Source organism: Callospermophilus lateralis, chromosome 2 (assembly GCF_048772815.1).
Source record: "Callospermophilus lateralis isolate mCalLat2 chromosome 2, mCalLat2.hap1, whole genome shotgun sequence".
NCBI classification, from domain to species: domain Eukaryota; kingdom Metazoa; phylum Chordata; class Mammalia; order Rodentia; family Sciuridae; genus Callospermophilus; species Callospermophilus lateralis.
In genome coordinates this window covers 4261582-4288552 of record NC_135306.1, presented here as the reverse complement: position 1 = coordinate 4288552, position 26971 = coordinate 4261582, and the positions used below count along the sequence as shown (strand labels likewise).

At 45.4% G+C, this 26971-nt stretch overlaps 1 protein-coding gene and 1 non-coding gene across 4 annotated transcripts; one reads left to right on the top strand and one right to left on the bottom strand.

Annotated features, from left to right (window-relative positions):
• Nucleotides 1-1843: 1843 nt before the first annotated feature.
• On the bottom strand, nucleotides 1844-25692 carry Ttf1 (transcription termination factor 1). Of its 3 annotated transcripts, none has more exons than XM_076845194.2 (12): nucleotides 25656-25692; nucleotides 20267-21292; nucleotides 18748-18974; nucleotides 16876-17061; nucleotides 15783-15861; nucleotides 13057-13187; nucleotides 11057-11291; nucleotides 9274-9363; nucleotides 8278-8343; nucleotides 5354-5439; nucleotides 4355-4542; nucleotides 1844-3246 (listed from the first exon to the last, which is right to left on the bottom strand). In XM_076845194.2, exons 2-11 carry the CDS (start codon nucleotides 21283-21285, stop codon nucleotides 4361-4363), a joined length of 2301 nt encoding a protein of 766 aa, XP_076701309.1. In that variant the 5' UTR covers nucleotides 21286-21292; nucleotides 25656-25692; the 3' UTR covers nucleotides 1844-3246; nucleotides 4355-4360. The 3 variants fall into 3 exon arrangements, 2 of the variants coding, with proteins under 2 accessions (XP_076701309.1, XP_076701310.1); XM_076845195.2 differs by lacking the exon at nucleotides 25656-25692 and adding an exon at nucleotides 25070-25357; XR_013090325.2 differs by lacking the exons at nucleotides 1844-3246; nucleotides 4355-4542; nucleotides 5354-5439 and having other exon boundaries at nucleotides 11064-11291.
• Nucleotides 17856-17928, top strand: Trnav-cac (transfer RNA valine (anticodon CAC)). The gene has a single exon. It is a non-coding gene; the product is annotated as a tRNA-Val (tRNA).
• Nucleotides 25693-26971: the final 1279 nt, after the last annotated feature.

Here is a 26971-nt window from a genome sequence, read left to right as displayed (position 1 = left end):
TGACAGACTAGGAAGCCTGGGGACCGGGATGGAGGTGAACTTCAAGGTGTGCATGGTGTGCAAGGGGGTGGTCAGGAGGTCAGGAAATTGTCAGTACCTTAACCTTTAGATGAAAGACACCGCGGTGGAGGTGGCAAGGAGGCAGATGAACATTTTAACCTGGAGTTAGAAGAACCTTTTTTTTTCCAAGAGCCAAACTTTAATGTATACATCAAGGGTATCCCCAGTGAATTACTGATGGGGTTTCAGTACCTTCCATTCAAGCTACCAAAATCAGAATCAAAACCCTGAAAGGTGAAGCTGATAACCTCTTTGGATACCTACAAACTACACATCAACACATATGACGAAATATTAAAAAAGGAGGCATCTAGCAGAAGAAAGAAAATGAGATCCTGTAGCCTCCAAGAAAACAGACACCACAATGCTTCTGGAATCTTCCCCCCAAAAGGAGTTGGCTCACTGCCAGTGCTCAACACTGAGCTGCTGTTTATGTGCTGCAGAGTCCTGAGCCTTTGTTGGCTAATGGAGGCTGTAAGAGACAATAAATAGCTGAAACACTTGGGTACAGGAAAGTGCAGTCCATCAGCAGCTGGGCCATGGACCCTCATAAGGCAGTCATGGCTGTTTAAAAACAAACAAAACTATGTAATGTTTTGAACAACCTACAATAAAAATTAATTAAAAAAATAAAAACAAACAACTTCTGTCATCCCAGCCTGCTTCCTGTGGGAAGGGTGGGTTTCTGTCTTTACCCAAGTCTACTAATCTTCCTTCCTCTCACTGCACCCCGCCCCCGCCCTCTCTTGCCCACTCTGGGGCCTCAGTCTTGCCAAGTCAGCTCTGATTTTCATGGAGTGAGCCCCTGAATCCATCTCTCCAGCAGGCTTTCCTCTTCAGCACATTCTCTTGTACCAGACAGGCAGTCTGCTCAAATGTGCCCTAATGCAAGGTCTGCACCACCCAAAACATACTCATGGATTCCCCAGGGAACCTACTCTACTTCCCTTGACACACACTGCCTTCCCTGTTTTTCCTTGCAAGTTCCTGGATTCTTACATGTAAAACAGGTGGTTGACAAAGGTAAGATGCATATGGTTTGCTTCTGTATACCCACTTTGAGGGTTAGAGGCAGGGAGATAAGTGAGAAAAAAAACTACAATGTAAAACCTACAAAGTACACAGTCACTGGGTAAAATTTATAGTTCAAGTAATCACCCACTGTCACACACACAGTTGTGGGTCGCTTCCTCAAAGTCCATTCACCCCTTTGTCTGCTCACAGAACCCATGAGACATTCCACTGGGGGATTTACCAACTCAGCTAGATCGCAGCTTGAGTTGGGCCCATGGGCTGGAGCCAGTCCCATCTTCAAGGTTACAGTGAGCACTCAGCTGGGCATGTGCTCTGTGGGTCACGGAACAATACCAGGGCCTCAGCAGGAAGAGGAAGACAATCTCTTTTCTCTTCTGGGTTGACGGAGGGAAGACTGAAGTGAGGCTATGAGAGTCTGTCTTGGGGGCTGAGGGACTGTATGTGTAGACTCAGACAAAACAGACTTTGCAGAGGGACAGTGGAGAATCAGCTAGGAACCACATCTCTGGGGACACAGAGGAGCTGAACTAATGCTGAGTCCAGACACAGAAGGCTGTGTGAGTCTGTCTTGCTGCAGCTGCAGTCAAGAGCTCTAGACTAGGACTGTGTCCGTGAGGCAGGGAGAGCGCTTGTCAAGCACATCCCAGGACCTGGGCTCGAACCCCAGCACGTCAGAGTTCTGTGTTACAAACTCACAATCCCGCTGCCCAGACAGAATTAGTGTTGACATCAACATCTTCGGTTCATTTCATTCACTTTAATGCTTCTACATACACAATTTCCTTAATATTTTTACTTTTACAAAATTGAGAAAATATATATACTCTTCTGATATATTTCACATCAATCAAACCTGTTATTATCATTTCTAAACACTGTGCAATATTCTAGGGATATACCACAATTTAACAAGTTTCCTATTACAAATATTTACATTTCCTAATATATTACAGGACAAATTCTTAAAAATTGCTGGTCATAGAACATGTACATTCTTCAGTCTCTGATGAGTCTTACCAAATTGTCCTCCAAAAGGAATATGGCATTTATTGTCCCGTCAGCATGGAGATTGGCATGTCTAGGGATAGGAGCTGACCACAGGAGAGATTCTCACTAGGACAATATTCATTTAGTTTATTATTTATTGTGTGTCCATTTTTTGCATGACACTGTGACAGGTGCTGGGGATACAGTGGTGAATAAGGCTCTCACCCCTCTTTGAGTTCTTCCGTCTCCCCAGGTGGCAGGTCTGGGCACAGGCAGGGCACTGTAGCATGTGTCTGGCATCCACAGGCCCTGGGCTCCATCCCCAGCAACACACACCCAAAATTCTCTGCATATTCTGCTAGGGTGTGGCTCAGTGACACAGTGCTTACCTGACAAGTGCTGCGTGAACCACTCATCCCTGAGGACACAGTGGAGCCGCACTAGGCACTGACAGCCCACGTTTAGCCACTTTCTTCTCCTGTACAGGTGGCCCAGATGCCCTTGTTGCAGGGTTTTGCTAAGGGGCGGCCCACACAAGGCACTCGGAAACTAGAAGGCAGGAGAAGGCAGAAGCCCTTATATATAGCGTGGAGACACATGTTCCTATAGAGGCACATGTTGGCGAAGGGACATGTGCACATGTGAGGGCAGCAGCAGTGGACAGCCAGGGGTTCATGGAGCTGCTGGGAGGCAAAGGGGGCATCAGTGTCCTATGCAGGGGCTACAACAGCTACCTGTATAGTCCCAAACTCTGGATAATCCAACGCCCCCACCCCACGCTGACTCCTTCATCCCATTTAACAACCTTTATAACCTAAAGCCCAACAAATTCTCTGTTTTGCTTTCCTGAATGACAGAAAAGCCTGCCACTAAAATTACCCTTGAAAACCCAGCAGGAGTTGTCCTGAGGCTTCCGACAAGCCTCAGAGCCAGGCTTTCAATTAACGACAGAAGAAACTGCTGCTCCTCTTTTTGTTCAGCTGGACACCACATGAACACAGTATCCAGCTTTCAGAGGACAGCTGATATGAGGAGTACCATTCACAGACACCAGAGTCCAAGCAGAGGGGATATGTAAGCAGTGACACACACCAGCTGGAGGAAGAGAAGATCCACACATCCACCTCTCGCCTTTCTGCACCAGGAACGAACTGCACCTGAGCCCTGGAGGAACAGAGTGCAGAGTGGCATGTGTCTCAGTGCTGAGTGTGCCATGCACCCACACAACCAGCACCACAGGTGAGCCCTCCCCTCTACTACTCTGCAGCCCCATGGGCGTGCTCCTCTCCACACAACAGCACTTTCATAGGAATGTTAGTAAGTTTCTCATGCTCCACAATAGACGCCATCACCTGTCCGGCCATTGTAAACATCATTGCCGAAAAGAACTTCACTAAGTGCTATAGTTTGGATGCCAAATGTCCCTCAAAGGTGCACGGGTTTCTGGCCCACATCCTGGTCCTGCACAGACTATAATTTTTGAGTTTCCCTCAGTGTGAAGTAAGCTGGCTGAGAAATATAGCGAAAAACCACCCAGCACAGAAAATAATTTTCAAAGAGCGAGGGCGGGATGGCTCTGCAACCTCAGGGGTCCTGCCTCCACAGTGGGAGGAGAGAGAGAAGAGCCCATTTTTGCTTTATTTATACAAGGGGGCTGCAAAGGATTTCAATGGAATGTTCTTTTGCCAAATAAGGTAGGAGGGGGGCTGTCCAAGCCCAATGGGTAATGCCCAAGCCCGGAGCTAAAGAGCAGCCTCTCTAGCCCAGTGAAGACCGAGCTCACCACGTGCTTTGTGTAATCCATTAAGTGGGAGAAGCCTCAAAATAACTTTTAATGCCAAACCAAAATCTCCTTGGCTTCAAGGCCAAGTAGAGGCTATTCAGATAGCTCAGCAATGGCCCCCCATACGTGCTAAAAGCTTGGTTCCCAGGGTGCTGTTTCCGGGAAGTGGCAGGACCTTTAAGATGAGGGGCCTGGTGCAAGGTCTCCAGGGTGGGGCCTCCCCCCTCTCCTCCTCTTTTGCTTCCTGGCCACGAGGTGACCAGTTCTGCTCTGCCGTGCACTCCAGCCATGCTGTGCTGCCTCACCACAGACCAAGGCAACAGGACCAACTGATCACGGAGCGAAGCCTCCAAAACTGTTGAGCCAGAACAGACCTTTTCTCTTTACAAGCCGACTGTCTCAGATATTTTGTTAGAGTAATGGAAAGCTAACATGTTAACATGTGTACAAATTAAGACAAACTAACACAAAAGGAAAAGAAATGATAACCTCTGCTTAACTTTGTTCTTCTGTGTCTTCTCCTTCACTATCATCTTCAGAATGAAAGATATCTCTAAATAGGAAAACCTGCTTGGGTGCTGTGGGAGTCTGGATTCTGGTTCCTTTTCTCGCCATCTTCTTTTTTAACTTTTCTTTAAGCACAGGTAGACTAGTCTTGTAAAGGTAGTCGATGATCTCTGCAGAACACAAATTTAACCTTGAAATTATTCACCTGCACAAAACCTCTTACATTAAAGAACATGGGATACAATAATGCACCCATCTTATCACCACAGGTTACTCACTTTCTCTCGCCCAGACCTTGAACAAACCCTGTGAGTTAGGCCCTATTTTTAACCCAGTTTCCCAGTGAGAAAACTGAGGCAGAAAGAGCAGCTTGCCCAAGGCCATGGAGCTAATGGGGGTGCAACCTGGGAAGCGGCGTGAGCTGAATGAAGAGCAGTGCCTGGGTCCAAGGTCACCCCAACTGTGGCTCCAGGCAGAGCACCACTGCTGGGAAGGCTACAGCACACCTCCCTGGAGCATGTTATAGGGAAACCCAGATTGTGCACTCTGTTCAGAGAATCTATGTTTCTAACTAGTGCCCCACAGAGTCCCGATGGACCTGAGTGTGGGAGCCACGCAGCTAAACTCCCTATGGAACCAGGCACCTTCCATTCTTTCTGGAACAGCATGTCATGTGGTGTGAGTACACGGGGAAGTGTGTGGGCTATGCTGTCTGCACACGTACACACGTGCCGTGTGTGCACAAGTGTGTGTGACAGAAGCACCAGCAGGACACAGTTACTGAGTGGTCACCAAGTACCAAGCACCATGATAACCACATAACATGGTGCATCCCCTCACTTGGTCCTTTTGAAACTCCTGCTAGATGAGGATATGATTGCCAATATCCACCATTTTACACCTGGGGAAGCTGAAGTTCCAGGAATCACGTCACCTGCCCACATGACTGGGCTCTGAGCCACCCATGTTCAAAGTACTGACCTGGAAATGTCTTTCTCTGCCAAAAGGGAACACAGGCCGCCTTCAGCTTATAAAACTTAGTTTGAACATAAGATGGAGGCACATCGCTTTAGAAAGAAAAAGATGAAAATGTCAGTTAAAACTTACCATTTCAATACTTGTGTAGTAAGCACACTTATTCTAGTTTTCTTATCTTGAACCTGAAATCATCACATGCATAAATGTGTGATAGAAATGAGACATATAGGGCTGGGGATGTGGCTCAAGAGGTAGTGCGCTCGCCTGGTATGTGTGTGGCCTGGGTTCAATCCTCAGCACCACATACAAAAACAAAGATATTGGGCTGGGGATGTGGCTCAAGTGGTAGTGCGCTCGCCTGGCATGTGTGCGGCCCGGGTTCGATCCTCAGCACCACATACAAGCAAAGATGTTGTGTCCGCCAATAACTAAAAAATAAATATTAAACTTCTCTCTCCCCCCCCCCTTTAAAAAAAAAAGATATTGTGTCCGCCGAAAACTTAAGGAAAAAAAAAAAAAGAAATGAGACATATATGAGTCATCTGCTGTGTACGAGGCAGCAGCCAAGCTCAGTCTCCCCAAAATTATAAGAGCAGGAAAACTCAAAATGACGAAACCAATAAGACCAATGATTTCAGCGACACGGCAAACCAGCCAACGCAGCCAGGGGAGTTGTAAGCACTGGAAAAACCTTTTTTTTTTTTTTTAGAAAGAGTGTGTCTGTCAGAGAGAGAGAGAGGGAATTTTTTAATATTTATTTTTTAGTTCTTGACGGACACAACATCTTTGTTTGTATATGGTACTGAGGATCGAACCCGGGCCACACGCATGCCAGGCGAGCGCGCTACCGCCTGAGCCACATCCCCAGCCCGAAAAACCTTTTTTAAAAAAAATATTTATTTTTTAGTTATAGGTGAACACAATGTCTTTATTTTACTTTATGTGGTGCTGAGGATGGAACCCAGTGTCCTAGGCACGCTAGGCGAGTGCTCCACCTCTGAGCCACAACCCCAGCCCTGGAAAAACCTTTTTGTAGTCTCAGAGTGTCATCAGCAAGGAAATAAGAAGCTACAAATTAGAAAAGAAGGTTGAAAAAAAGAGTAACAGTGAGAGCAAAGAAAACTGGGAACCAAAATCAGATGGTCCTGTTGAAAATGCCAGTGAGGACAAGGCCCCGTCAAGCAGTCAGCGAGAGAGCCAATAAACACACTGGGTCCCACTGCACTCAGGTGATGCAAGACCCAAGGCAAGGGAGACCTGGACCCCAGACAGCTATTGGTGTCAACCTGAAGCAAATAAGTTATCCCAGTAATAGGAGAAATGACACATGACGCTGGAGGCAAGACGGAGAAACAAAGAGATGAGGAGGAGGAAATATCTGGTGTGAGGAGTGTGGGATGATATCTGCGGTTCCTTCAGAGCCAAGGAGGAAGATGAAGACCGGGAAGAGGATGAGGCAGAAAAAACCCTCAAGGGAACTTTGATCATTTGTATGGACAGATCAGCCATTCAAAGTGAAACTGACACCAGTGTAACGCATTACGACGACAGCAGTGGGTGTACAGGTGTCTCCTGGTGGAGAAGCACTGCCTAAGGAGTGTACTGAGTGTCAAGTTGCATGTTACTTCACTGGAGAAAATGGACGAGCAAGCTTCCCGATTGCCTGACTTCACCACATCAGGTTCTCACCACAGACCTTAATCCCATTTCAGAGGCCCTGAAGGACAGCACAGAAGTAGAAGTTGATGAAAAAGTGAGGAAAAAGAGCGAGCCAGAAAAATGGCCAGCTCTGGGCCCTCCTCCCAGAAGCACACCACAGACAGGCTTCTCTTGGCTGGTGGACTGTCCCCAGGCCAAGCCTTTTGCTCAGGTGCAGTCAGGGTGACGATCTACTGAGGCATGACAGTGAAGAGCTCACAGAGCCAGGACGGTGGCTGGCTTTCCAGAAGCTACCTGTCTTTTCTGTGTGACTGGACTTAGGCCACGTGGCTACTTTTATTTGAGAGGGAGGCTAATTATCATCACTGTGGAAATACTGCAAGGTGCTGTCTTTTGTTTCCAGGCGTATTTCCAGGTACTTGTGCCCAGGTCAATCGAGCAGAGAGCGAGGACTGTGGGCACCTCCCAGCCTGCTGACCTGGGCTCCTGTTGACCCTGCCTTTGTTGTGGTAACACTACATGACTCACGCGTCATCGTGTTTCCCCTGGACAGTGAGATTCATTGATGTGGACATTTCAGGGGTAAGAAATTGAAGAAATAAACAAGGATATTTTTCCATTACTCTTCAAAATGTGTTTTCGATACACCAGTATAAATCCTGCCTGTCAAAAAGCATTAATGGACAATTTCACAGAAATTTTTTTTCTCATATCTCTTTGTCAGCCCTGTGCTTCTATTCCAGCAAGCAGCTTGGGCAAGTGTTTTAAAAACTGAAGAAATGTGACACTGTTTGCTTGCTTGTTTTTTGAAGATAAAATGGCTGACTGTAAAAGTTAGATTTATTTATTGTATAAACTTGGGTTCAAGATGACATTTTTAAAAACTCTTGTTTTTAGATACACATGAATACGATCTCTCTATTTTGTTTATTTATTTTATGTGGTGCTAAGGATCGAACCCAGTGCCTCACATGTGCGAGGCAAGCAGCCCTCAAGTGCACAAACACACAGAAAACAAAAAAACATCCAATTAATGCTATTTAGTGAAATGAAAGCTTACCTAGCTAACAACTCAGTACCTTTAACTGTCTGCTTCTAAAATTTATTATTTACTCTGAGTTATATCAAATTGGTTTTCTTGCAAACCGGATTAATTTTAAGTATCATTTACACATAATTCCATATGCAGCATGAATTTCAGACCTACTCTTTAAATTCTGAGTCATCTCTAGTTTGTAAGTAACTTAGTATTTAACAAATGTTCTTACCCTATGGCACTAGCAAGATCTTCCCAATCTATTTCATTGGTGTCTTCCACATTTATTTCATATAACCTGTAAGAAAGAACAATGAAAATCTCAAGCAAAAATCAGGACAAAGCACATCTTCATGGAACCCCAGGATGTCAATGGCTGGAGGCAGCTGGGGTGTTTGTCCCATCCAAGGCCAGGCCACCAGGCATGTTAGTGACTAGCATCTGTGCTCAGCACTCACAGCACAACAGCCATGGTGTGAAGACCTTTCTGTGCATCGTCACTTACAGTGACCCTTGACATCTGTGATGAGGTCGGGGGACATTCTAGACTCAAGGAAATGGGATTGACAGGCAGACCACTTGCTCAAGGCTTCACAACTAACAGGTGTGCCAGCACTGGCCCTGGCCTGCCTGACCTGACCTGCTCGTCTATGCTGTCTGTCTCTCTGGCAAGGGAAGAAAGGTGGCCATGTAACTAGCCAGGCGAGTATCGAGAACCAGGAGGCACCCCAGTGAACCAAGCAGAAGGGCTGACAGGGTGCCCAGAGCCAAGCTCTCCGCTCTTTGCTGTTAGTTGGTCAATACAAGCCCAGGCCACATCTCCTCTGCCCTTGGAACGCTCCTGGGAAGACTCTAAGAGACCAAGCCACAATGCAGAGCAGCAGGCTCTGTCTGAATTTTCTACTCACATTTTCCAATGGACAGAAATAACTCCCATCCATAGGGAAAGCTCTGAAGACTGAAATAACCAGTGAAGGAGTACACAGAGTGCTCCATGCACATGCCTCCACCCGACCCTCCCAAGGACAGCAGGAGGCAGGGAACTTCTCATCTTCAGCCTCATTTAAGGCAAATAAGCAGACTGAATTTGTTCCACCCACAGTACCTGTAGAAAGTGCCAGAGCTTGTACCTAACCCTTAGCAATGACACGGCAATCTCTGCTATGTCAACAGCCACTCTGGCTAGAGAGAAAACCCATTAAAATAGCACCAAGTTCTGTCCCTGTACCTTTCAATAAGGTTGATTTTGGCCTGCAGCGCGTTCACTCCACGATACACAAACCCGCCATTAGTCATCCTCTTGGTCAGAATTTCCGTCCTGTGTGAAAAGGAATAAAAATTTCTTTTTTATTTCTAACATTTCGATGACTTTCTAATGATCAACTCATTTACCATCATCAAGAACATACCTATTTGAAGAAAAAAAAAGAAAAAAGTGGGAAGAAATCCGTAAAATGATAGAAAGTTATTGATTTCTTAAATTTGAATGATGGATGGGAAATTCTACAGGTACACAAATTATAAAATTTTCATAATGAAAGTTTTAAAAAGGGAGGAAAAAAAATAAGCCTATTAACAGGTGCTATGCCTGTTAAAGGTGCTGTTTAAACTCAATTCACGGGCTAGGGCTGGGGCTCAGCAGTCGCGCACTTGCCTGGCATGTGTGAGGCACTGGGTTTGATTACCAGCACCATGTGTAAATAAATAAAGGTCTAAACAACAACTAAAAAAAATAAATAAACTCAATTCACCTTTGTTTATACAGCATATGGACACTGTCCTTGTTACCATTCCCAGTGTCTGGAACACCAAGCAGAGCACATTTAGAAAAGTGGTAAGAGAAGTAATGAGCCTTCTAGTGTCAGTAAAGCTCTGAGTGACAGTGCTCACCCAACTAAATACTTTAAAAAACACTAATCTTGAAGAATGAAATTTGGAACAATCTGATGGACAGACTGTTAGCTCTTAGATCACATTCTTGATAAAGGAGATGCTAGACACCCATGTAGGTGACCGACACTGATCTCCCCAACAGCCCGTTGTTCACAGGTTTGAAAAGTATCACCCGAGGCCACTTCAGCGTTACCTGAGGTAGACATATGTTCAGCATGCAAAGTTTCCCATTTTAAAATTACAAACACTTTTGTCTGCCTTAAATGTGTTGATTCTGAAGGGCACCAGCCTTGATCACTCCCCCTGAAATGCTCAGCCGTCACCTCCTGCTGCAGCTTGGGCAGAAGGGCTCTACTCCCTCTGTGTCACATGCCCCCAACATTCTGTTCTCTGGAGTTTCCTTAAGTGTAGTCTCCCATGAAAACCAACAAATATGGGGCTGCAGCTGCAGCCAGATCAGGACTGAGTCTCTGGGTGACTGACCAGGGTGCCACTGGCTCACTGCAGGTGAGAACAGAAAAGCCACAGAGAGCAAAGCTAAAAAGGCAAAGCCACAATCAATGACCACCATTCTCAGGACTTCTCTTCTAAACCCGAGTTTCCTACCATTTAAAAAAAAATGCTCTCTATGGGCCGGGGATGTGGCTCAAGTGGTAGCACACTCGCCTGGCATGCGTGCGGCCCGGGTTTGATCCTCAGCACCACATACAAACGAAGATGTTGTGTCCGCTGAAAACTAAAAAATAAATATTGAAATTCTCTCTCTCTCAAAAAAAAAAAAAATGCTCTCTAGTTTTATAAACGAAATAAAGTCAGAGTCAAAACTCAGAAGTCCATTTCGTTATTAAAAAGGCTTAAGTTCTGGGTGAAGAAGCCATTTGTTCCAGCATGGAACACTCCTCAAGCCAGCAGCTTGCACCTATCTTTGAGTCAGGGCAAATCAGGTGCTCATTTAACTCAGATGTTGACACTGGAGCAGCTGGGCCATGGTCCGCAGAAGTTCACTTCTGACCTGTGAGTGTGCATGGACGTTCTTAGCAGCCTCACCTCTCTGCCCTAAACCAGTGAACAACGCAGGAGAGTCTTGTTGAAGTTTGTATTAGAAGTCGTAAACTTACCACTTACTTTTGCACTGCATCCAATTTCTGGTTTCCACTTTAGCTTCCACTTCCACCCAGGATATGCCCTTGTAGAGTTTTTCCCGGACGATTGACAGGCGACCTTCAGGATTCTCTTGGAGCTGTGAATCCATCTCTTCCATCTCCTGGGGAGACATTTTCTTTAAAATCACCTCTTCAACAGCCTTGATAAGTCTCCGTGTTTCCGTCTTATTCCAAGCACCGTGATTTCTTTCTGTAGACATAAAAGGATGGCCTTGTAGCTGCTAATCTACGTGCTTTCAAAAACAACCCGAAATATGAAAAAGTCAGGCACTTGTCAGAAGATAATGGACGACATCAAATTACAAACATAAAACCATCAAATTGGGGCTGGGGTTGTGGCTCAGTGGTAGAGCACTTACCTAGAATGTGGGAGGCACTGGGTTCGATTCTCAGCACCACATAGTAAATAAATGAAATAAAGGCCTATCAGCAACTAAGAAAGTATTAAAAAAAAAAAAAATCAAATTACATGCCAATTTTTTTTTTAAGTTTTAGTTGTAATTGGACACAATACCTTTATTTATTTATTTTTATGTGGTGCTGAGGATTGAACCCAGGGCCCCTGCACGTGCTAGGCAAGCACTCTACCTGAGGCGCTCTACCGCTGAGCCACAATCCCAGCCCAAATTACATGCCAATTTAAATAAAATTATTAAGCTTTAGTATTTGGCCATGATTCTTTTTCAGAACCAAAGCCAGAAATTATTAAACAGACGTCCCAGGCTGGCAGTGTAGCTCAGTGGTACAGAACTTGCAGTGTGCATAAGGCCCTGGGTTCTGCCCCAGTGCTGGAAAAAAAGTCCTTTTTCTTTAAACGATTTCATTCAACTTCAATGAAGTTGTTCTTCCTGTTTCCAAGAGCAACGTCTACTACGCGACACTGTGAGGCTCCCAAGCATGTGTCAGGAAAGAGTCCAACGACTTTCTTGTCATGCACACACCTCCCTCCTCAGCTCCTCCTGTGATATTGGTGGTCACTGTGTTGCCCACCCAGCACTTGACAAGAGGTCCCAGAGTCGCCCTAAGGCCATCCTCCTGTGCAGATGTCAAGAAGCATCAGAGGAGCTTATTCCCTGTGGACAGGCAGGTGTCAGAGCATTAGAGTTAGCATCAGACCACAGCCTGCACAGGGCTTCAGTTTGGCCCCCAGAGTATTATCCCTTCCTGCTCCACAATAATAATTTGGATAAATATTTGGAAATAAAGAGATTTCCAAAGGGAGAAAAAAGATACTTAGAATTCATAAAAAATTTTTTTTGGTACCGGGGATTGAACTCAGGGGTACCCAACCACTAAGCCACATCCCCAGCCCTATTTTGTATTTTATTTAGAGACAGAGTCTCACTGAGTTGCTTAGCACCTCACCATTGCTGAGGCTGGCTTTGAACTTGTGATCCTCCTGCCTCAGCCTCCTGAGCTGCTGGGACTACGGGCGTGGCCACTGTGCCTGGCACAAAGTATTTTCAAAATTCCAGATTTTTGCTTTTCTTCTTGGAAACTGAAAGGACTGGCTGCATCACACTACTTGAGTGGCCAGAACACGGACTCTGTGTTCAATACACCCCACCTGAGGCCCGTTTTCTCAGAGCAATCTGGGACGTTTTAACGGGAAGAACATAATTAAAGGAACTTTCTCTAAATTAAGAGTAAAACTGACAGGAGACACCAGTGCTTTTCCTCCCTGCCAACAGGCCACCGAGAGCGTGCTTCCCTCCCACAGGCTCCTCCACCCAGCTCCCCATCCAGCCTCCGTGGCAGTTATATCCTCACTAAACTTAGATTTAGTCAAAACCAGTGTAGTAAAGGTAGCACAGGTTCACTGAATGCATAAAAAAGTGAAATGAATGAGCAGAGAAAATGACCCTAAAATAAAGAGTGCTCTCAGAGGCCAGCCAGCAGCAACCTCTGGGGACTGGCTCAGTTGTGGCTCCTTCACCATGAGGTGAGTCACTTACGACTGCTGATCTGGGAGAACTTCAGGGCAACCGAGAGGCTGCTTCGGGCCACCATGGCTCCAATCTTTTTCCAGTCGTTCCCGTGGAGGGAATGGTATGCCTTCAACTTCTCCGTATCTCCTTGGCTATACCTGAGAGAAGAAGAATGTTCCTAAAAATGGTAATCACTGCAGCATGCTGCCAGCATGGGAAGAGCCAAATGCAGGGCACCAGGAGCCCGCATCCAGGCCTGACGATCCCCGCTCCCATCCCTGCATCTCAGGATCTCAGCCGAGCAAATAACTTCTCAGTCCATTTTCACCTCCCAGCCTCTGTACCTGTGGTGGAGGCAGTCCGCTGACCCGCTGCCTGAATAGCAGTACAAAGGTGCCCCTCAGAGAGGGCTGCCCTGATCCCCTCCCCAGCTCTGGTCATGACCTGCAATTACACATCACGGGCTCTCGCTTGCTGGTGTGGTTTCCTCTAGACCATGGATGCCTGATAGAAATGTTAGCCTCACAGGGATTCACTTTCATGGAGTATTAATGAAATTAATTGAAGAATACATTCTCTTTAACCCCATGAAGAATGCTATCATTTCATTATGTAATTCATATCAAAAAACACTGAGCTGTTTTACATTCTTTCCTTCATATCGGGCCTCCCAAAGCCAGTGTTTCCTTGACTCTTGCAGCACACCATAATTTGGACCCACTAGGTTTCAAGTGTCCAACAGCCACCCGAGGCTGGTGGTCATATTGTGGATGGCCCAGCTCTGGAATGGAAGTTCTACAAGGACAAGGACCCTGCTGGTAATGTCCTCTATGGTATCCACAATGCCTGAGAAACAACAGATATTCAGTAAACATGTAGCCAATGGCTGAACACAAATATGTATCTTTTTAAAGACTTAAAATGCACCAACCCCATGAAAAAACAATTACCAAAAAAAGCACTATAAAATTAAAAATATACTTGAGATTAAAATACCTTAAATATTTTAAGTGAAATAAAGCAATCATTCTAATAGACTAAGATTCCTAACTCTCAGTATGGGTAGAGGAATGCAGGTTATGTGTTACTGCTTAGGCAAACAAAAGAAGTTCTAGGAAAATACCAATTCCTGATAATAGCAATCCAGAACTCCTTCAGCACAATAACATCCTAAGGCTTTCAGAAAGTCATTGTCAATGCAGACCACTGGGACTCTACAGGGACTCTATGCTCCTCATTATTAAGAATAATGGTGGGGCTGGGATTGCGCCTTGCACGTGAAGGGACCTGGGTTAGATCCTCAGCGTCATGTAAAAATAAATAAACGAAAATAGAGGTACTGTGTCCAACTACAACTAAAAAAAAAAAAAAAAAAATTAAAAAAATGAAGCATGGTGTTGGGGCTGGGGTTGTGGCTCAGTGGTACAGTGCTTACCTAGCACGTGTGGTGTGCTGGGCTCAGTCCTCAGTACCATATAAAAATAAAATAAAGGTACTGTGTTCAACTACAACTAAAAAACAAAATATTAAAAAAAAAAAAAAAAAAAAAAGAAGAATGGTGTAGCTGGGTGTGGTGATGCACACCTATAAGCCCAGTGGCTCAGGAGGTTGAGGCAAGAGGATCAGTAGTTCAAAGCCAGCCTCAGCAAAAGCAAGGTACTAAGCAACTCAGTGAGACCCTGTGTCTAAATAAAATACAAGATAGGACTGGGGATGTGGCTTTGTGGTCAAGGGCACCAGAGTTCAATCCCCGGTACACACACAAAAAAGAATAATGGTATAAAACAAAACCTCCTAGTACTTCCCCCTCAAGGTAGTCAGGGTCTTCCTGAGATAAAACAGCAACTTAAAGATGCTTGCAGCAACAGCACAAGGGAACTAGGAGGGATAAGCATACAACAGGGAAAGAGATGTGCTGACCTTGAACACCTAAGCCTAAATTCTAAGCCTAAAGTCTTGGTCTTTGACTTCCTGGTTCCTTCAGTGAGGAACCCTTCGGTTAAAGAAATACTCTAAGGTAGTGACCACCCCAATACAAATCATGTGGCACAAACAAACAAATTAACTTCTTAAATCATTACAATAATAAGAGTATTAGTTTATTCTCGTACTTATGTTGCAAGTAAAAACAGGTTACCCTTGCTGCAACCACAGACTTGCCAAAGGCATGCTTTTAAGTGCCATTTAAGACACCATCTTTAGTGAATTTTCCTAAAGCTTTACTCACACTGTCTAATCTTGGGGTTTGGGAAAAGGGTAGGGTGGGTCTGTGTGTGGAAATTTTCCTCACCCAAAGTTGAGAGCAAGAACCACATTAAGCGCTCTGCGTAGAAACCCCAGAATTGCATGTGAATGACCTAATGTTCATTTTTACTTTCATCTTTAAACCCAGAGAATTGTGCTAAAAGGCAGACGGGTAATCATGTGGGGAGCGCTGAAGTCCACAGGCACTTATGACACAGAAGAGAGAGCAGGGGTGGCGGTGAGAAAGGAAGGGTGTGTTGAGTGCTAAACCAAACACAACGGAATGCGGAGATTCAGGCAGAAGTTACAAAAGGGTTATTAAAGAAGTGGAAACTTAAAGGACCTTGAAGACAAATTGAAAAATATCCAATCCAGTTTCGCGTGTAAAGTTCCTCGTGACTTTTGTTTTCCATCTAGTGCTAAGGATATTTTGATTTATAATGTCAGCAAAGAGAACTTTTTCTCTAGAGAAAAAAGCTCTGGCTTGAACTACAAGACATTTTTCTTACCTGCCTTTGTAATTATTGACGTCAAACATCTTCTTTGCTCGATAGTATACGAGCTTCCAGGGCCGAGCAATGCCCTTACCTACAGTCAGAAGAAACAAGAGTCAGAGAGGTCTGAAAAGGCTGGAGTGAAATAGTCACAACTGCAGCAGGGACCCAGGATAGCCTCCCTCTGTAGCTGCACTAACTATCCTCAGCCCCGTGCTGTTCCCGCAGAGCTGGCCTGGGCAGCAGACGCCTGCCATCATTGCTGCTCTGGGGAGCTTTGCAAACTGGATGCTAAGGCACTGGAAACTCCAGATTCTGGTCTACTCAGTTCACGGAAAAGACCCATAGAAGGCAAAGTATTTTTAACATCATTTGAATTAAAAAGAGAAACACCCTAAGGCAGGGGACACACATCAACAGTTCTCCATAAGATGAAACTACATTTTTCTCACTTTCCCTCTCTAGAAGACACCACCCCAACCCTCGACCCCGACCCTCGAGACAGATTTTCTTCCCTTGGCTCCTTTACTGCATGGCCTCCTAATCTCCCACAGCATCCTGAAGGAGGGCCCCAGCCCCAAGCACACAGCCCACCTCAAGAACTGCAGGAGACGAGGTGCATGCAGGCATGGACTTTGTGCAGCACATGCAGAGTAACAAGAATGGGACAAGACACCAAAAGCCACAAATATTGCCAAATAGGAAAGACCAAAAGTGATCACTTAATTTTTTTTTTTTTTTTTTGATACCAGAGCTTGAACCCAGAGGTACTTTACCACAGAGCCACATCCCCAGCTCTTTTTATTTTGAGACAGGGTCTCACTAAATTGCTTACAGACTAAGTTGCTGAGGAAGGTCTCAAACTTATGATCCTCCTGCCTCAGCCTCCAGGGTTGTTGGGATTACAGGCATTTGCCACCGTTCCTGGTTTCACTTTATTTTTCACAAAATTCATAAAAGCACTGCAGCTGGGAGGCATGGACATGTTCCAAATCCCCATAAATTCAGACTGGCAGTAAGAATGCTATTCACCACAGCAGCAATTAACGCGTACTGCAGGCAAGGGATGGGAAAACTGGAGGGTCAGGGTAAGCACTTCTGAACTCACCAATGTGCACCCTAAACGCATGCTTTCTTTTCAATTCAGTAATGGCAGACTTCTCCTCTGGGTATCTGTCTGTGTATAGCAGCTTGTCCGCATTTTCAATTCCTGTCAGAGACAGAAATTCTTGCACATTTTTCTCTATCTGCTTATTTTCCTTTGCAGAAAATTTGCCAAATCTAATAGCAACACCTAGGATTGAGGGGGGAAAGGGAGAGAGAGTAGGTTTTGTCAGTAAGAACAAAAGCAAACCCCTGGCTCTTAGAACACCAGGCCCACCTGTGAGGAGCAGCTGGGCTGGTGCCCTTGCCCTTCATCCCAAACCCCACCTTCAGAATCCCTCCCTTCCTTCAGATTTCCCCCAAGGTCCTCCCTGCTCATCCCAGTCAACTTTCCTATTTCATCAATCTTCTAAAAATAGTTAATATTTATATTAACTATTATGAATAACATATATTCATTAAAAATCCAGATAGCATTAAGTGAAAAGTTTAAAAAAAAAGTCCCTTCCCTCCCCACATGGAGGGTGGTGCTCTGCCTAGGCTGGCAGGAAAGTATCAGAGGTGTCCAGTGCATACACTCAGGGGAAGGGCAGCAGACATCACACCCTCTTCCTGTTCACCAAGCAAAGCACTCATTGACTGCTACACAGTATATTTGTCTTTCTTTCTTTTCTTCCTTTTTTATGTGCTAGAAATCCAAAGATTATCTTTTTGTTCTCAAATTTATTCTAAAAATACTTTTCTTTGGTACCAGGGATTGAACCCAGGGGCACTTCACCACTGAGCCATATCCCCACCATTTATATTTTGAGACACGGTCTCAGTAAATTGCTTCGGGCCTTGATAAATTGCTGAGGCTGGCTTTGAAATTGCAATCCTTCTGCCTCAGCCTCCCAAGTCACTGGGATTAAGGTGTGTGTAATTGCACTCAGTCTAAGAATACTTTTTATGAAATACATAACTCAAAAAATTTCAAGATGGGGCTGGGGTTGTGGCTCAATGGTAGAGCGCTCGCCTCACATGTGAGAGACCCTGGGTTCGATCCTCAGCACCACATATATCCAGGTATAACTAAAAAAATATTTAAAAAAAATTTTTTTTGGGGGGAGGGAGGGAGGGAGGGAGAGGGGGAGAGAGGGAGGGAGAGAGGGAGGGAGGGGGAGGGGGGAGGGAGAGAGAGAGAGAGAATATATTTTTTTAATATTTATTTTTAGTTTTCGGCGGACACAACATCTTTGTATGTGGCGCTGAGGATCGAACCCAGGCTGCACGCATGCCAGGCGAGCACACTACCGCTTGAGCCACATCCCCAGCCCTTAAAAAAATTTTAAGATAATGTTAATAAAAAGGAGCAAAATCAATAAAAAGGATGCTTAGAAACTACTCTATAAATGGTGTGCACATGTAGTTTGTCTATTTCTACGTCTCTTCAAACTGATAAACTCGTTTTACTTTCTTCACTGACCAGTGCTATTGGGCCTCCCCTGGTAGACATGCAGGAAATGGTGCTCATTTGCAGAACACAGCCTACACCAAGCACTGAACCAAGAAGAGCAGGTTCTGCCTGCTGGAGTCCATGCCCACCACAACCAGCTCATCCTCAAATCACCATTTTAGGGAAAGAAATTACACTTCATCTCAGTTGACATTAAACTGCCAATATTTTAATTTTGTTATCTCCCTTGTGTCCTCCACCAGAAGTGGGGCAAGGAGGAAAACGCAGGCCCTTCATTTCGTCATTCCATGGCTCAGAAAACAACTCTGGGAGGAGAGAGCCCAAGGGGCTAAAGGATGTTTTTTCTGTGAATCTGTCAACGTGAATCACTCACGACATAGCCCAGGAAAGTCCAACCTCCACTAGGGGCCACAACCTCACCCTGAGCTTTAAATTCTTTAAATCGTCCCAAGTCGTCGCGGTACATCCGCTTGATGGTAGTGGCAGCCCTGTCCTTTATGTCAGGAATGAACTCCTGGAGCTGCCTCACGGCGGAATCCAAGTCCACATCTGAGTCACCAGACTCTCTCTGCTCTTCAGATAAACGTCTTGCTGTGGAATCCCCAGGCAATGCCAAGCCATGCTCTTCCTCAACTGCAGGAGTTAACCTAAGAGGGAAACCGGGTTAAACACTGACTATCGCTTGCCCTGACGGCCAGTCAACTGCTTTCCTAAATGACCCTCAGTCTACCAGAGTTCAAGTTAGACAGGACCTTAGAGTTGATTCAGCTCATGATTCTCAAAGTAACTTGATTTACATGGATATGTGTCCAAGGTGGCCTAGGAAGTAATATGAAGCCCTAATTCTACCAAATACTGTTTATACTACTATTTCTCATCTTTTTTTGATTTTAGATATTAACTCTCATCAGCAAAATCCTCTTTTATTTCCACTAAGAATCAGAATTGAAAAAACAATTCTTCCAGACCCTTCCAATGAGCTGAGCTTTATAACATGATGTTACCAAACGGTTAGGTCAGTGTTCCGGGTTGGCATAGTCAGAGTTGTTCTTACTCCAGATAGTTAGGGCCTCATTTTCTCCTCTGATTTATTTTCTATATAGGTACCCTAAGTCCTCCCCAAACTCTCTGCAAGGCGCCCCCATCTGCCCTTAGTATGCTCGGTCACATCAGTGACCCTCTCAGATTGGCACCACCGGAGGGAAGGGAGAACAGCTTCCAGAAACTCACAACTGAGGTGAGCCAAGAGCCACACTCTGGCACACTCCTGCCTCGCAATCAGTGGTCTGGAAACTGATCTGGGTATCAGTTTGGGAAAAGGGTAGGGTGGGTCTGTGTGTGGAAACTTTCCTCACACGAGGACAAAGGACACGAGTGGGCCCATGACTCTCATCAACGCCACCTGACATGCCCTCCTCGTAACTTTCATGTGGAAATATTTTAAGCAAGAACAGGCATGAGAAAGTCACTGAGTCAAAATGGGGAAAAAATCGGTCCTGAGTGACTATGAGATAAAGTGGTCTTTAAAAAACCTCTTTATCTTCATCCATCATATAGAATACTTAAATGGTATTTATATAAATAATGGTTTCACTAAATTAACACGTAGTGACAATATTAAACCAAGATTTTTTTTTTTGGCTGTTCTATAGAATGTGAAGTATAACATATCAAATCCTTCTTCCTTTTTATGGATGTATTTTGGGATCTTAAATATCTTTTCAACTCATAGAGTTTCAGGATTCAAAATAGCTCTTACTGAAATCTAGTTTAATTGCTTTACTTTAGACACGAAGATATCAAGCCACCTGCCAAGTGTGCTCAACTAAATATGTGCATTATTCTGCATGTGAAAGCACCTGTGACACCTGCCACTTACTGCCCTGTGCTGAAGGAAGAGGCCTCACGCACACAGCACAAGGCAGCCACTCTCACCTACCTCTGTGCCTCTGGCACCTGCTTCTCCCCCTGCGCAGCCTGGGCTCCCCCCTCTAGGGGCCGGACTGTCACCCTTTCTTCCATCATGGTGCTTTCACCCTCCGGTGAACCACAGCGCATGTTCCCAGAGTTTTCATCCAGTGCTGAAGAACCACCAGACTCCACAGGGCTTTCCGTGGAGACATGCCTCCTCCTCTTGGCCTTCTTCACAGCACTGGACCTTCTCACCCTCTTTAGAGTGTCACTGCCTTCTCCAGCCTCTGCTTCAATGGCCACCTGACGTTCTTTGGGGGGATGGTGAGCTAGATCCCCAGGCCCCGCTGAGGCCTCCCATTCCTGCACGCTGGACCTTTTCCTTTTTTTTTTCTTAGACTTCTTTTTACCAGTGGACACTGGTGGTTCTAAGATTTCCCCTTCAAGACTCAGAGAAAACAAGGGTGGCTGCGCCCGTGACTCCGGCTGGGGCAGGACATTGCTCCCTTGAGGGCCCTCAGGTGCTGCAACTCCCCCCGGCTGACTCCGACTCTTTCTCCCCCTGGCTCCGCTCCACGGCTCCTCTGGCCCACCTTTAGGAGACTCAGTGACTGCGTGCTCACCCACCACACACCCTTCTGCTGAATTTTGCTCTCTGCTGATATCTACGTAGACGACATCCACGTCTCTCCCCAAGTTCTTGGGCGTGTTCTCAATGTTTTCTTTATCTACGAAGACATAAGCAACCCCTGTTTCCTGGTCTACCCCCAGAGCACTCTTTCTCCTCTTTTTCTTCTTCTTGTTTGTAGAAGTAGCCTTTTCAGTCTGATCACAGATTTCTGGTTTTTTCAAAGGAGAAGAAATTAGAAGCTGGAAATCTTTTCTCTTCTTACTCTTAGTTATTTGAAGCTGGTCACCTTCCAGAGAGGAGATTCTGAAACTTTCATGGGCATGTTTCTGGGGTCTTTCCTTATATGCAAAGTACTTTTTGTTCTTCTTGTCAAAAATTGGGGTATGATTCTCAAATCTGTTGGACTCTCCTTCCATTTTATTCCTACAGGGAAACGTGACAACAACTTTTATTTAATTTTTAAATGTATTTGCATTTTATTTTATTTTATTTTGGTACTGGGGATTTAACCCAGGGGTACTTTACTGCTAAGCTACATCCCCAGCTCTTTTTTAAAATTTTGATACAGGGTTTTACTAAGTTGCTTAGGGTCTTGTTAAGTTGTGGAGGCTGGCTTGAACTTGTGATCCTCTTGCCTCAGCCTCAGAGTCACTGATTACCCTGTAATCAGGATTACCCTGCCCAGCAATTTTTTGGATTTTAAACATTAGCGTGGGTGGGGGGATCCGGCAAAATGAAACTATATGACAAACAAGAAGCCTGGAACCATAATTGTAAATTATATATATTATTAAAAATGCAGAGGAGGCTTACTGCAACCAACTGTCCAGTCCCATTGCCTTTATGATGTAAAGGACAGCACTCCGCACACTCAGGTCCCTGCCCCTCACAGTCTCATCTCTGACCTGTCCAGCTGTGCTTCTGCCGCATATGCCTTGTTATGGTCCTTTAAATATGCCCTTGGGTCTCCTGGGTGACCTCTGCTGACTCCCACCCTCTGGCCTCCTGCCATCCCTCACAGCACAGCTTTAAGGTCACTTCTTCAAAAAAGTTTTTGTTGCCCCCTGGGGCTTGACCCACTCACCAAATGGTATCTTTCATAAAAAAAACTGTGATTCTCTTTGGTAGCATTTAGCCTAGTTGTAAATTTAGTGTCCAACAAAGAGTGAAAATCCTGCAATATGCTGGGATAAATTTGCATAAGGCCGTAAGGGTAATACGAATACATAAAGCACACACATTTTAGAATTTAGATATAGTAAGAAACTTATCTTACCAAAGAGAATGGTTAAAAAGTAAAAATTTGTAAATGTCACATACTTCTTGCTCTATATTGGTTCTGAGTTCACAATTTTAGATTTTATTTGTTTATGACTAGGTAATTCATTTATGTGGTTCATAAATCAAAAGAATCTCCTTGCATTCCCCCTCCTGAGCACCCAAGTATTCTGATCTGCAGCCGCTGCTGTCACTAAACGACAGACCCTCATGGCCTCAAGCCTGAAGGCTGTGTGTTTTCTGCAGAAGGCACGGAATTTATCTTGGGGAATAAATGGCAGCTGAGAGAACAGGGCTGCTGAAAGAAAAGGATATGAAAGAACATCTGCACTTATACTTCAAGGCAAGTCCCTTGGCCCCTGGACCTTATCTCCCATGCAAGCACTGTTGTGGTATGAACCGATAAATACAATCAATAAGAGTAAGTTGTAGGTTATAGATTAGTAAAGAATATAGATTATAAGATTTTGATAAGTGAGATAATTATAAAGCAAGAACTGTCATAGGCAGGCTTAAGACTTCTAAAAAAAAACTATTATAAGAGCTATTTCTGAGAAAGTGAAATGAAAACTGTTTTCTTATAAAAACTGTCTTTCTGTACTTTGTACCCCACAAATTGTACCCTACTCAGGATGCAGCAGTGGTCATGGTGCGCTACATCCTGGATTTGAATGCCCTTGTGGGTCTACATGACTTTGAAGTAGATTCTCGCCCTGCCAACTCCCGTCCAAATTCAGGATGTGACTGTCTAGCACTTGCTTGAACCCAGGACTGTGGTCAACTGAACTGCAAAGTTAATGCTTTTTTTTTTTTAGCTTCTGTTTATCACTTGCTTGCTGACTGGAAAACTCCAGTCCTGCCTACAGTGTCCCACTTATTGTTTTAATTTCTGTAATTGGCTAGCTTACATGGCGATAAGCAAGTCACTGAGTTGTGGTTTTTGTCCTTATATTCTTCTTGGATGGACCAGGAAGCTGCTGTCCTCTCATAGGACTTTTTTAGTCTCTATGCTGGGTGACAGTCCCTGGCCAGGTAAATAAAGATCTCTTTTGATTTGAATTCGGACAAGAGTGCTTTCTGAAGAGGCTCCTCCCCTAACAGCCCCTAGGGGTCTGGTGGCCTCCTCCCAGTTGTCAAGCAAGCTGGGAACCACCCTCCAGAAAGACAAGGAGTCTATGACCTCTCTGAGGACTCAGCCATAGCAAAAATGAGTACTGTGTTGACTCCCTACTCAGATAGGGTCTAGCAGGTTTTGTCTTATGCACCTGTATAGCCCCAGCATCTATCAGAGTACCTGGCTCTTAGGAGGAGCTCAATGAATGTCTTTTTTTTTTGGTACGGGAAATTGAACCCTGGGGGCCTTAACTACTGAGCCTTTTTAATTTTTACTTAGAGACAAGTCTCATTAAGTTGCTTAGGGCCCAAGTTGCTGAGGCTGGCTTTGAACTCCTCAGCCTCCTGAGCCACCAGCCACCATGCCCACCTGGCTCAATGAATGTCTTCTTGAATAAATCAGTGCCTTCTCTTTGGCTGCCCTTAACCTGCTCAGAATGGCTGAAGAAAAAAACCTCACAACTAGACAGAAGGGAACCGCTGCAAATAGTTGATTTCTGACTACAGATGGGACTTGAACACTGCCCAGAAATCCAACTCTGTTTCTCTACATCTATGTGCCCTAGAGGGTAGCTAGTAACCACATGAGGCTTCTGAGCTCTTGAAATGTGGCCAGGGGCTGGGGATGTGGCTCAAGCCGTAGTGCGCTCGCCTGGCATGTGTGCGGCCCTGGTTCGATCCTCAGCACCACATACAAACAAAGATGTTGTGTCCACCGAAAAACTAAAATAAATAAACAAATAAACAAACAAATAAATAAATAAAAAAGAAATGTGGCCAGGCCAAACTGCACTTATTGTAAAATATATGTTGCATTTCAAGATTCAGAACAAGAAGGTAAAATATCTCATTAATAATTTTTATATGCTGACTTAATGTTGAGATCAGAGTTTGGGTATTGGGTTAGGTGAAATACACTCCTAATTCTACTTGTTGCTTTGATAACTTTTAATGTGTTTACTAGCAAATTGTCAACGACATACATGGCTTGTATTGTACTACTTTGGATAGCCTTGCTCCAGGCACTTTGTTCACTCTTTTTATTTTCTTTAGTTGTAGATGGACACAATACCTTTATTTTGTTGTTGTTTTTTAAGTGGTGCTGGGGGATTGAACCCAGTGCCTCACCCATGCTAGGCAAGCACTCTACCCCTGAGCCACAATCCCAGCCCCTCTTTACACTGTTCTTGAAATATTTCAAAGTTCCTTCACTTCAACAAAGTTCTAAATGCCATTCTTCTCTCTCACTTGCAGCAGACAAACTTGCCTCCAACTTCACATTCATACAATTTAGAAAAGAAATACTTCACCTTCCAAACCCAACATCCCTGCTTCATCCTCTCCCCTTCTCTTGCTGCAACAAAGCATCCCTTCTCCTGACAAAGGCCATTTCCAGCCATGTGTGCGCTGGATCCCAACCCTCTTCTGCCTTCTCAGAATCATAATATTGCCCTTGAACACACCCACTACAGGAAGGAGATGCCTGCTGAGGATATGGAAAGTGAATACCTCCCAATCAACAAGTGAATCCTAATGTGCCATCAGGAAGCCCTGGGACCCCCTACCAGAGCACCTGAAATGTAAATCTTGACAAGTCCCTTTAAAACCTCCCTGTCCCCCTGGATCTGGAGAGTCACAACCTTTGGGACAGGAGTCCCAGGTGTTTCTCCTTCGCTAGCAAAGCAATAAACCTTCTTTTTCCTTTTTCTCAAAACCGTGTCCTCATTATTAAATTGCCATTGATTGGCATTGGGGACAGGGATCAAGCTCTCAGTTTCAAGGATGACCTTTCAAATATATAGTCATTACCTGCTAAAAACTTTTTACGGCTCCGCGACCACAAGGCTCTAGGATTGGTCCTGATCCGCCCGGTCGGCCCAGCTCTCCACCTCTCACCTGGGCTGGGTGTCGGACGCCGCCATCCCTCAGTTCCCACAACACACCACGCTCCTACTCCTCCCGGGCCCGGCAAAGACCGCTCTTCCTCTGCGCCGCCCTCCTCCCTTCAACTGGGCCAGGCACGGAGGCCCCTTTCTCCAGAGTCCCGGGCCCCTGGGTGCACCCGGCTTCCCCACGCACAACCCGCGGCCCTCAGGCGGGCCTGGTCCCCTCGCTCGCGAACCGCACCCCCGGGCTCGAAACTCATCCGACCGACGGGGCCAACGGCTCCCCCCGCGAGCACGAGCCGTTCGCAGTCCCCGCCACCTCCGGGTGGCGAGGTGAGGCGGACTTCGGGCCTCCCACGCCGTCCGCCTCAGTTCCGGGTGGCGAGGCCAAGAGTAAGCGACACCGGCCGCCCTGCGCCCCCGCGCGTCCCAGGATATCGGGGTCATCACGGTCGCCAGCCGGCGCTGGGCCACCAGGACCCCGCCAACTCCCAAGCCCTCCAACCTACCCCACAGGACCGTCGCAGTCAGCCTTCTGACCCGGAAGTGCTGCCGCCGCGCAAGCGGAAGTAGTCTTACGTCGCCTTCCGTTCCTCTCGGCGTCGCGCTGCCATAGTAACTCGGCTCCGCCCGAAATGGCGCATGCGTAGTTGCCTGCCCGCGTGTTTCAGGAGTCTTAGGGGAAGAGGTCGAGTAAAAGGTGCGACAAAGTAAAAACCAACCAACAAACAAAAATGGTTGACCATCAGAATTGTAAAGAAACTTAGCTTATAATTCAGATTAAAGCTGAGGATGTAGCTCAGTGGTAGAGGTCTTGCCTATCACAAGTTCCATCTCCAGCACCACAATCAGGTCATCAAACGTTTAACCTTTTTGCGTAGTGAACATAGCCATCTAGGCAACAAATTTTTCATTTAATTTCATAACAGCCCTTCCGTTGGAGGTATCTTCATTAGATAAGACTTTAGTCCCATCCTGCGAATAAGAAAACTGGGGCTTTTGGTAACTTGTCCAACATGCCGTTCCTGGCCTAGAATTCCAACCTGTGCTCTTTCCATTACCACACCATCCTGCCTGTGTGAGCGGGCGAAGCACCTTTGATTGCAAAGTGCAGAGCTGTATGTCTATGAAAGTCACAACATAGGCTGGAGAGCCAGGAGCGTGCATGTGCCCACGCTGCCACACAGGGCGGCTCCAGGCCTGGGTGAGCAGTCGGAAATCTGTCTATTCTGCTCAGCTATGCGTTGACCGTGCACTATTGGTGTGTAAAGCCTCGAAGGTCAGATTGATTGTCAGCCAGCCCTCCAGTGAACCCAGAGCCTTGGATAAGTGAATGTTAACATGTTTAATGAAGATGCAAATGACAGGGGCTGGGGATGTGGCTCAAGCGGTAGCACGCTTGCCTGGCATGCGTGCGGCCTGGGTTCGATCCTCAGCACCACATACAAACAAAGATGTTGTGTCTGCCGAAAACTAAAAAATAAATATTAAAAAAATTTTTAAAAAAGATGCAAATGATGGATGAATGAATGCACAAAAGGAGATACTGGAAGATTAGAGATCAACAGGCTACTGGGTCCAGAAACACTACATCAATCACCTGGGCAGCTTTATAAAAATGCAGATTCCCAACTTTACATTATGAACTGCATATTAGATGTTATTATGGCATGACATTAAAATCCTTTGACATGATAAGAACATTATAGTGATGCACAAAAATGTCCTAGATACAGGATGAAATATTTAGGGTCAAAGATATTATTATTTGAGATATTTTCAAATATATCAGTTGTGTGCACATACGTGCCCATGCACACGTACT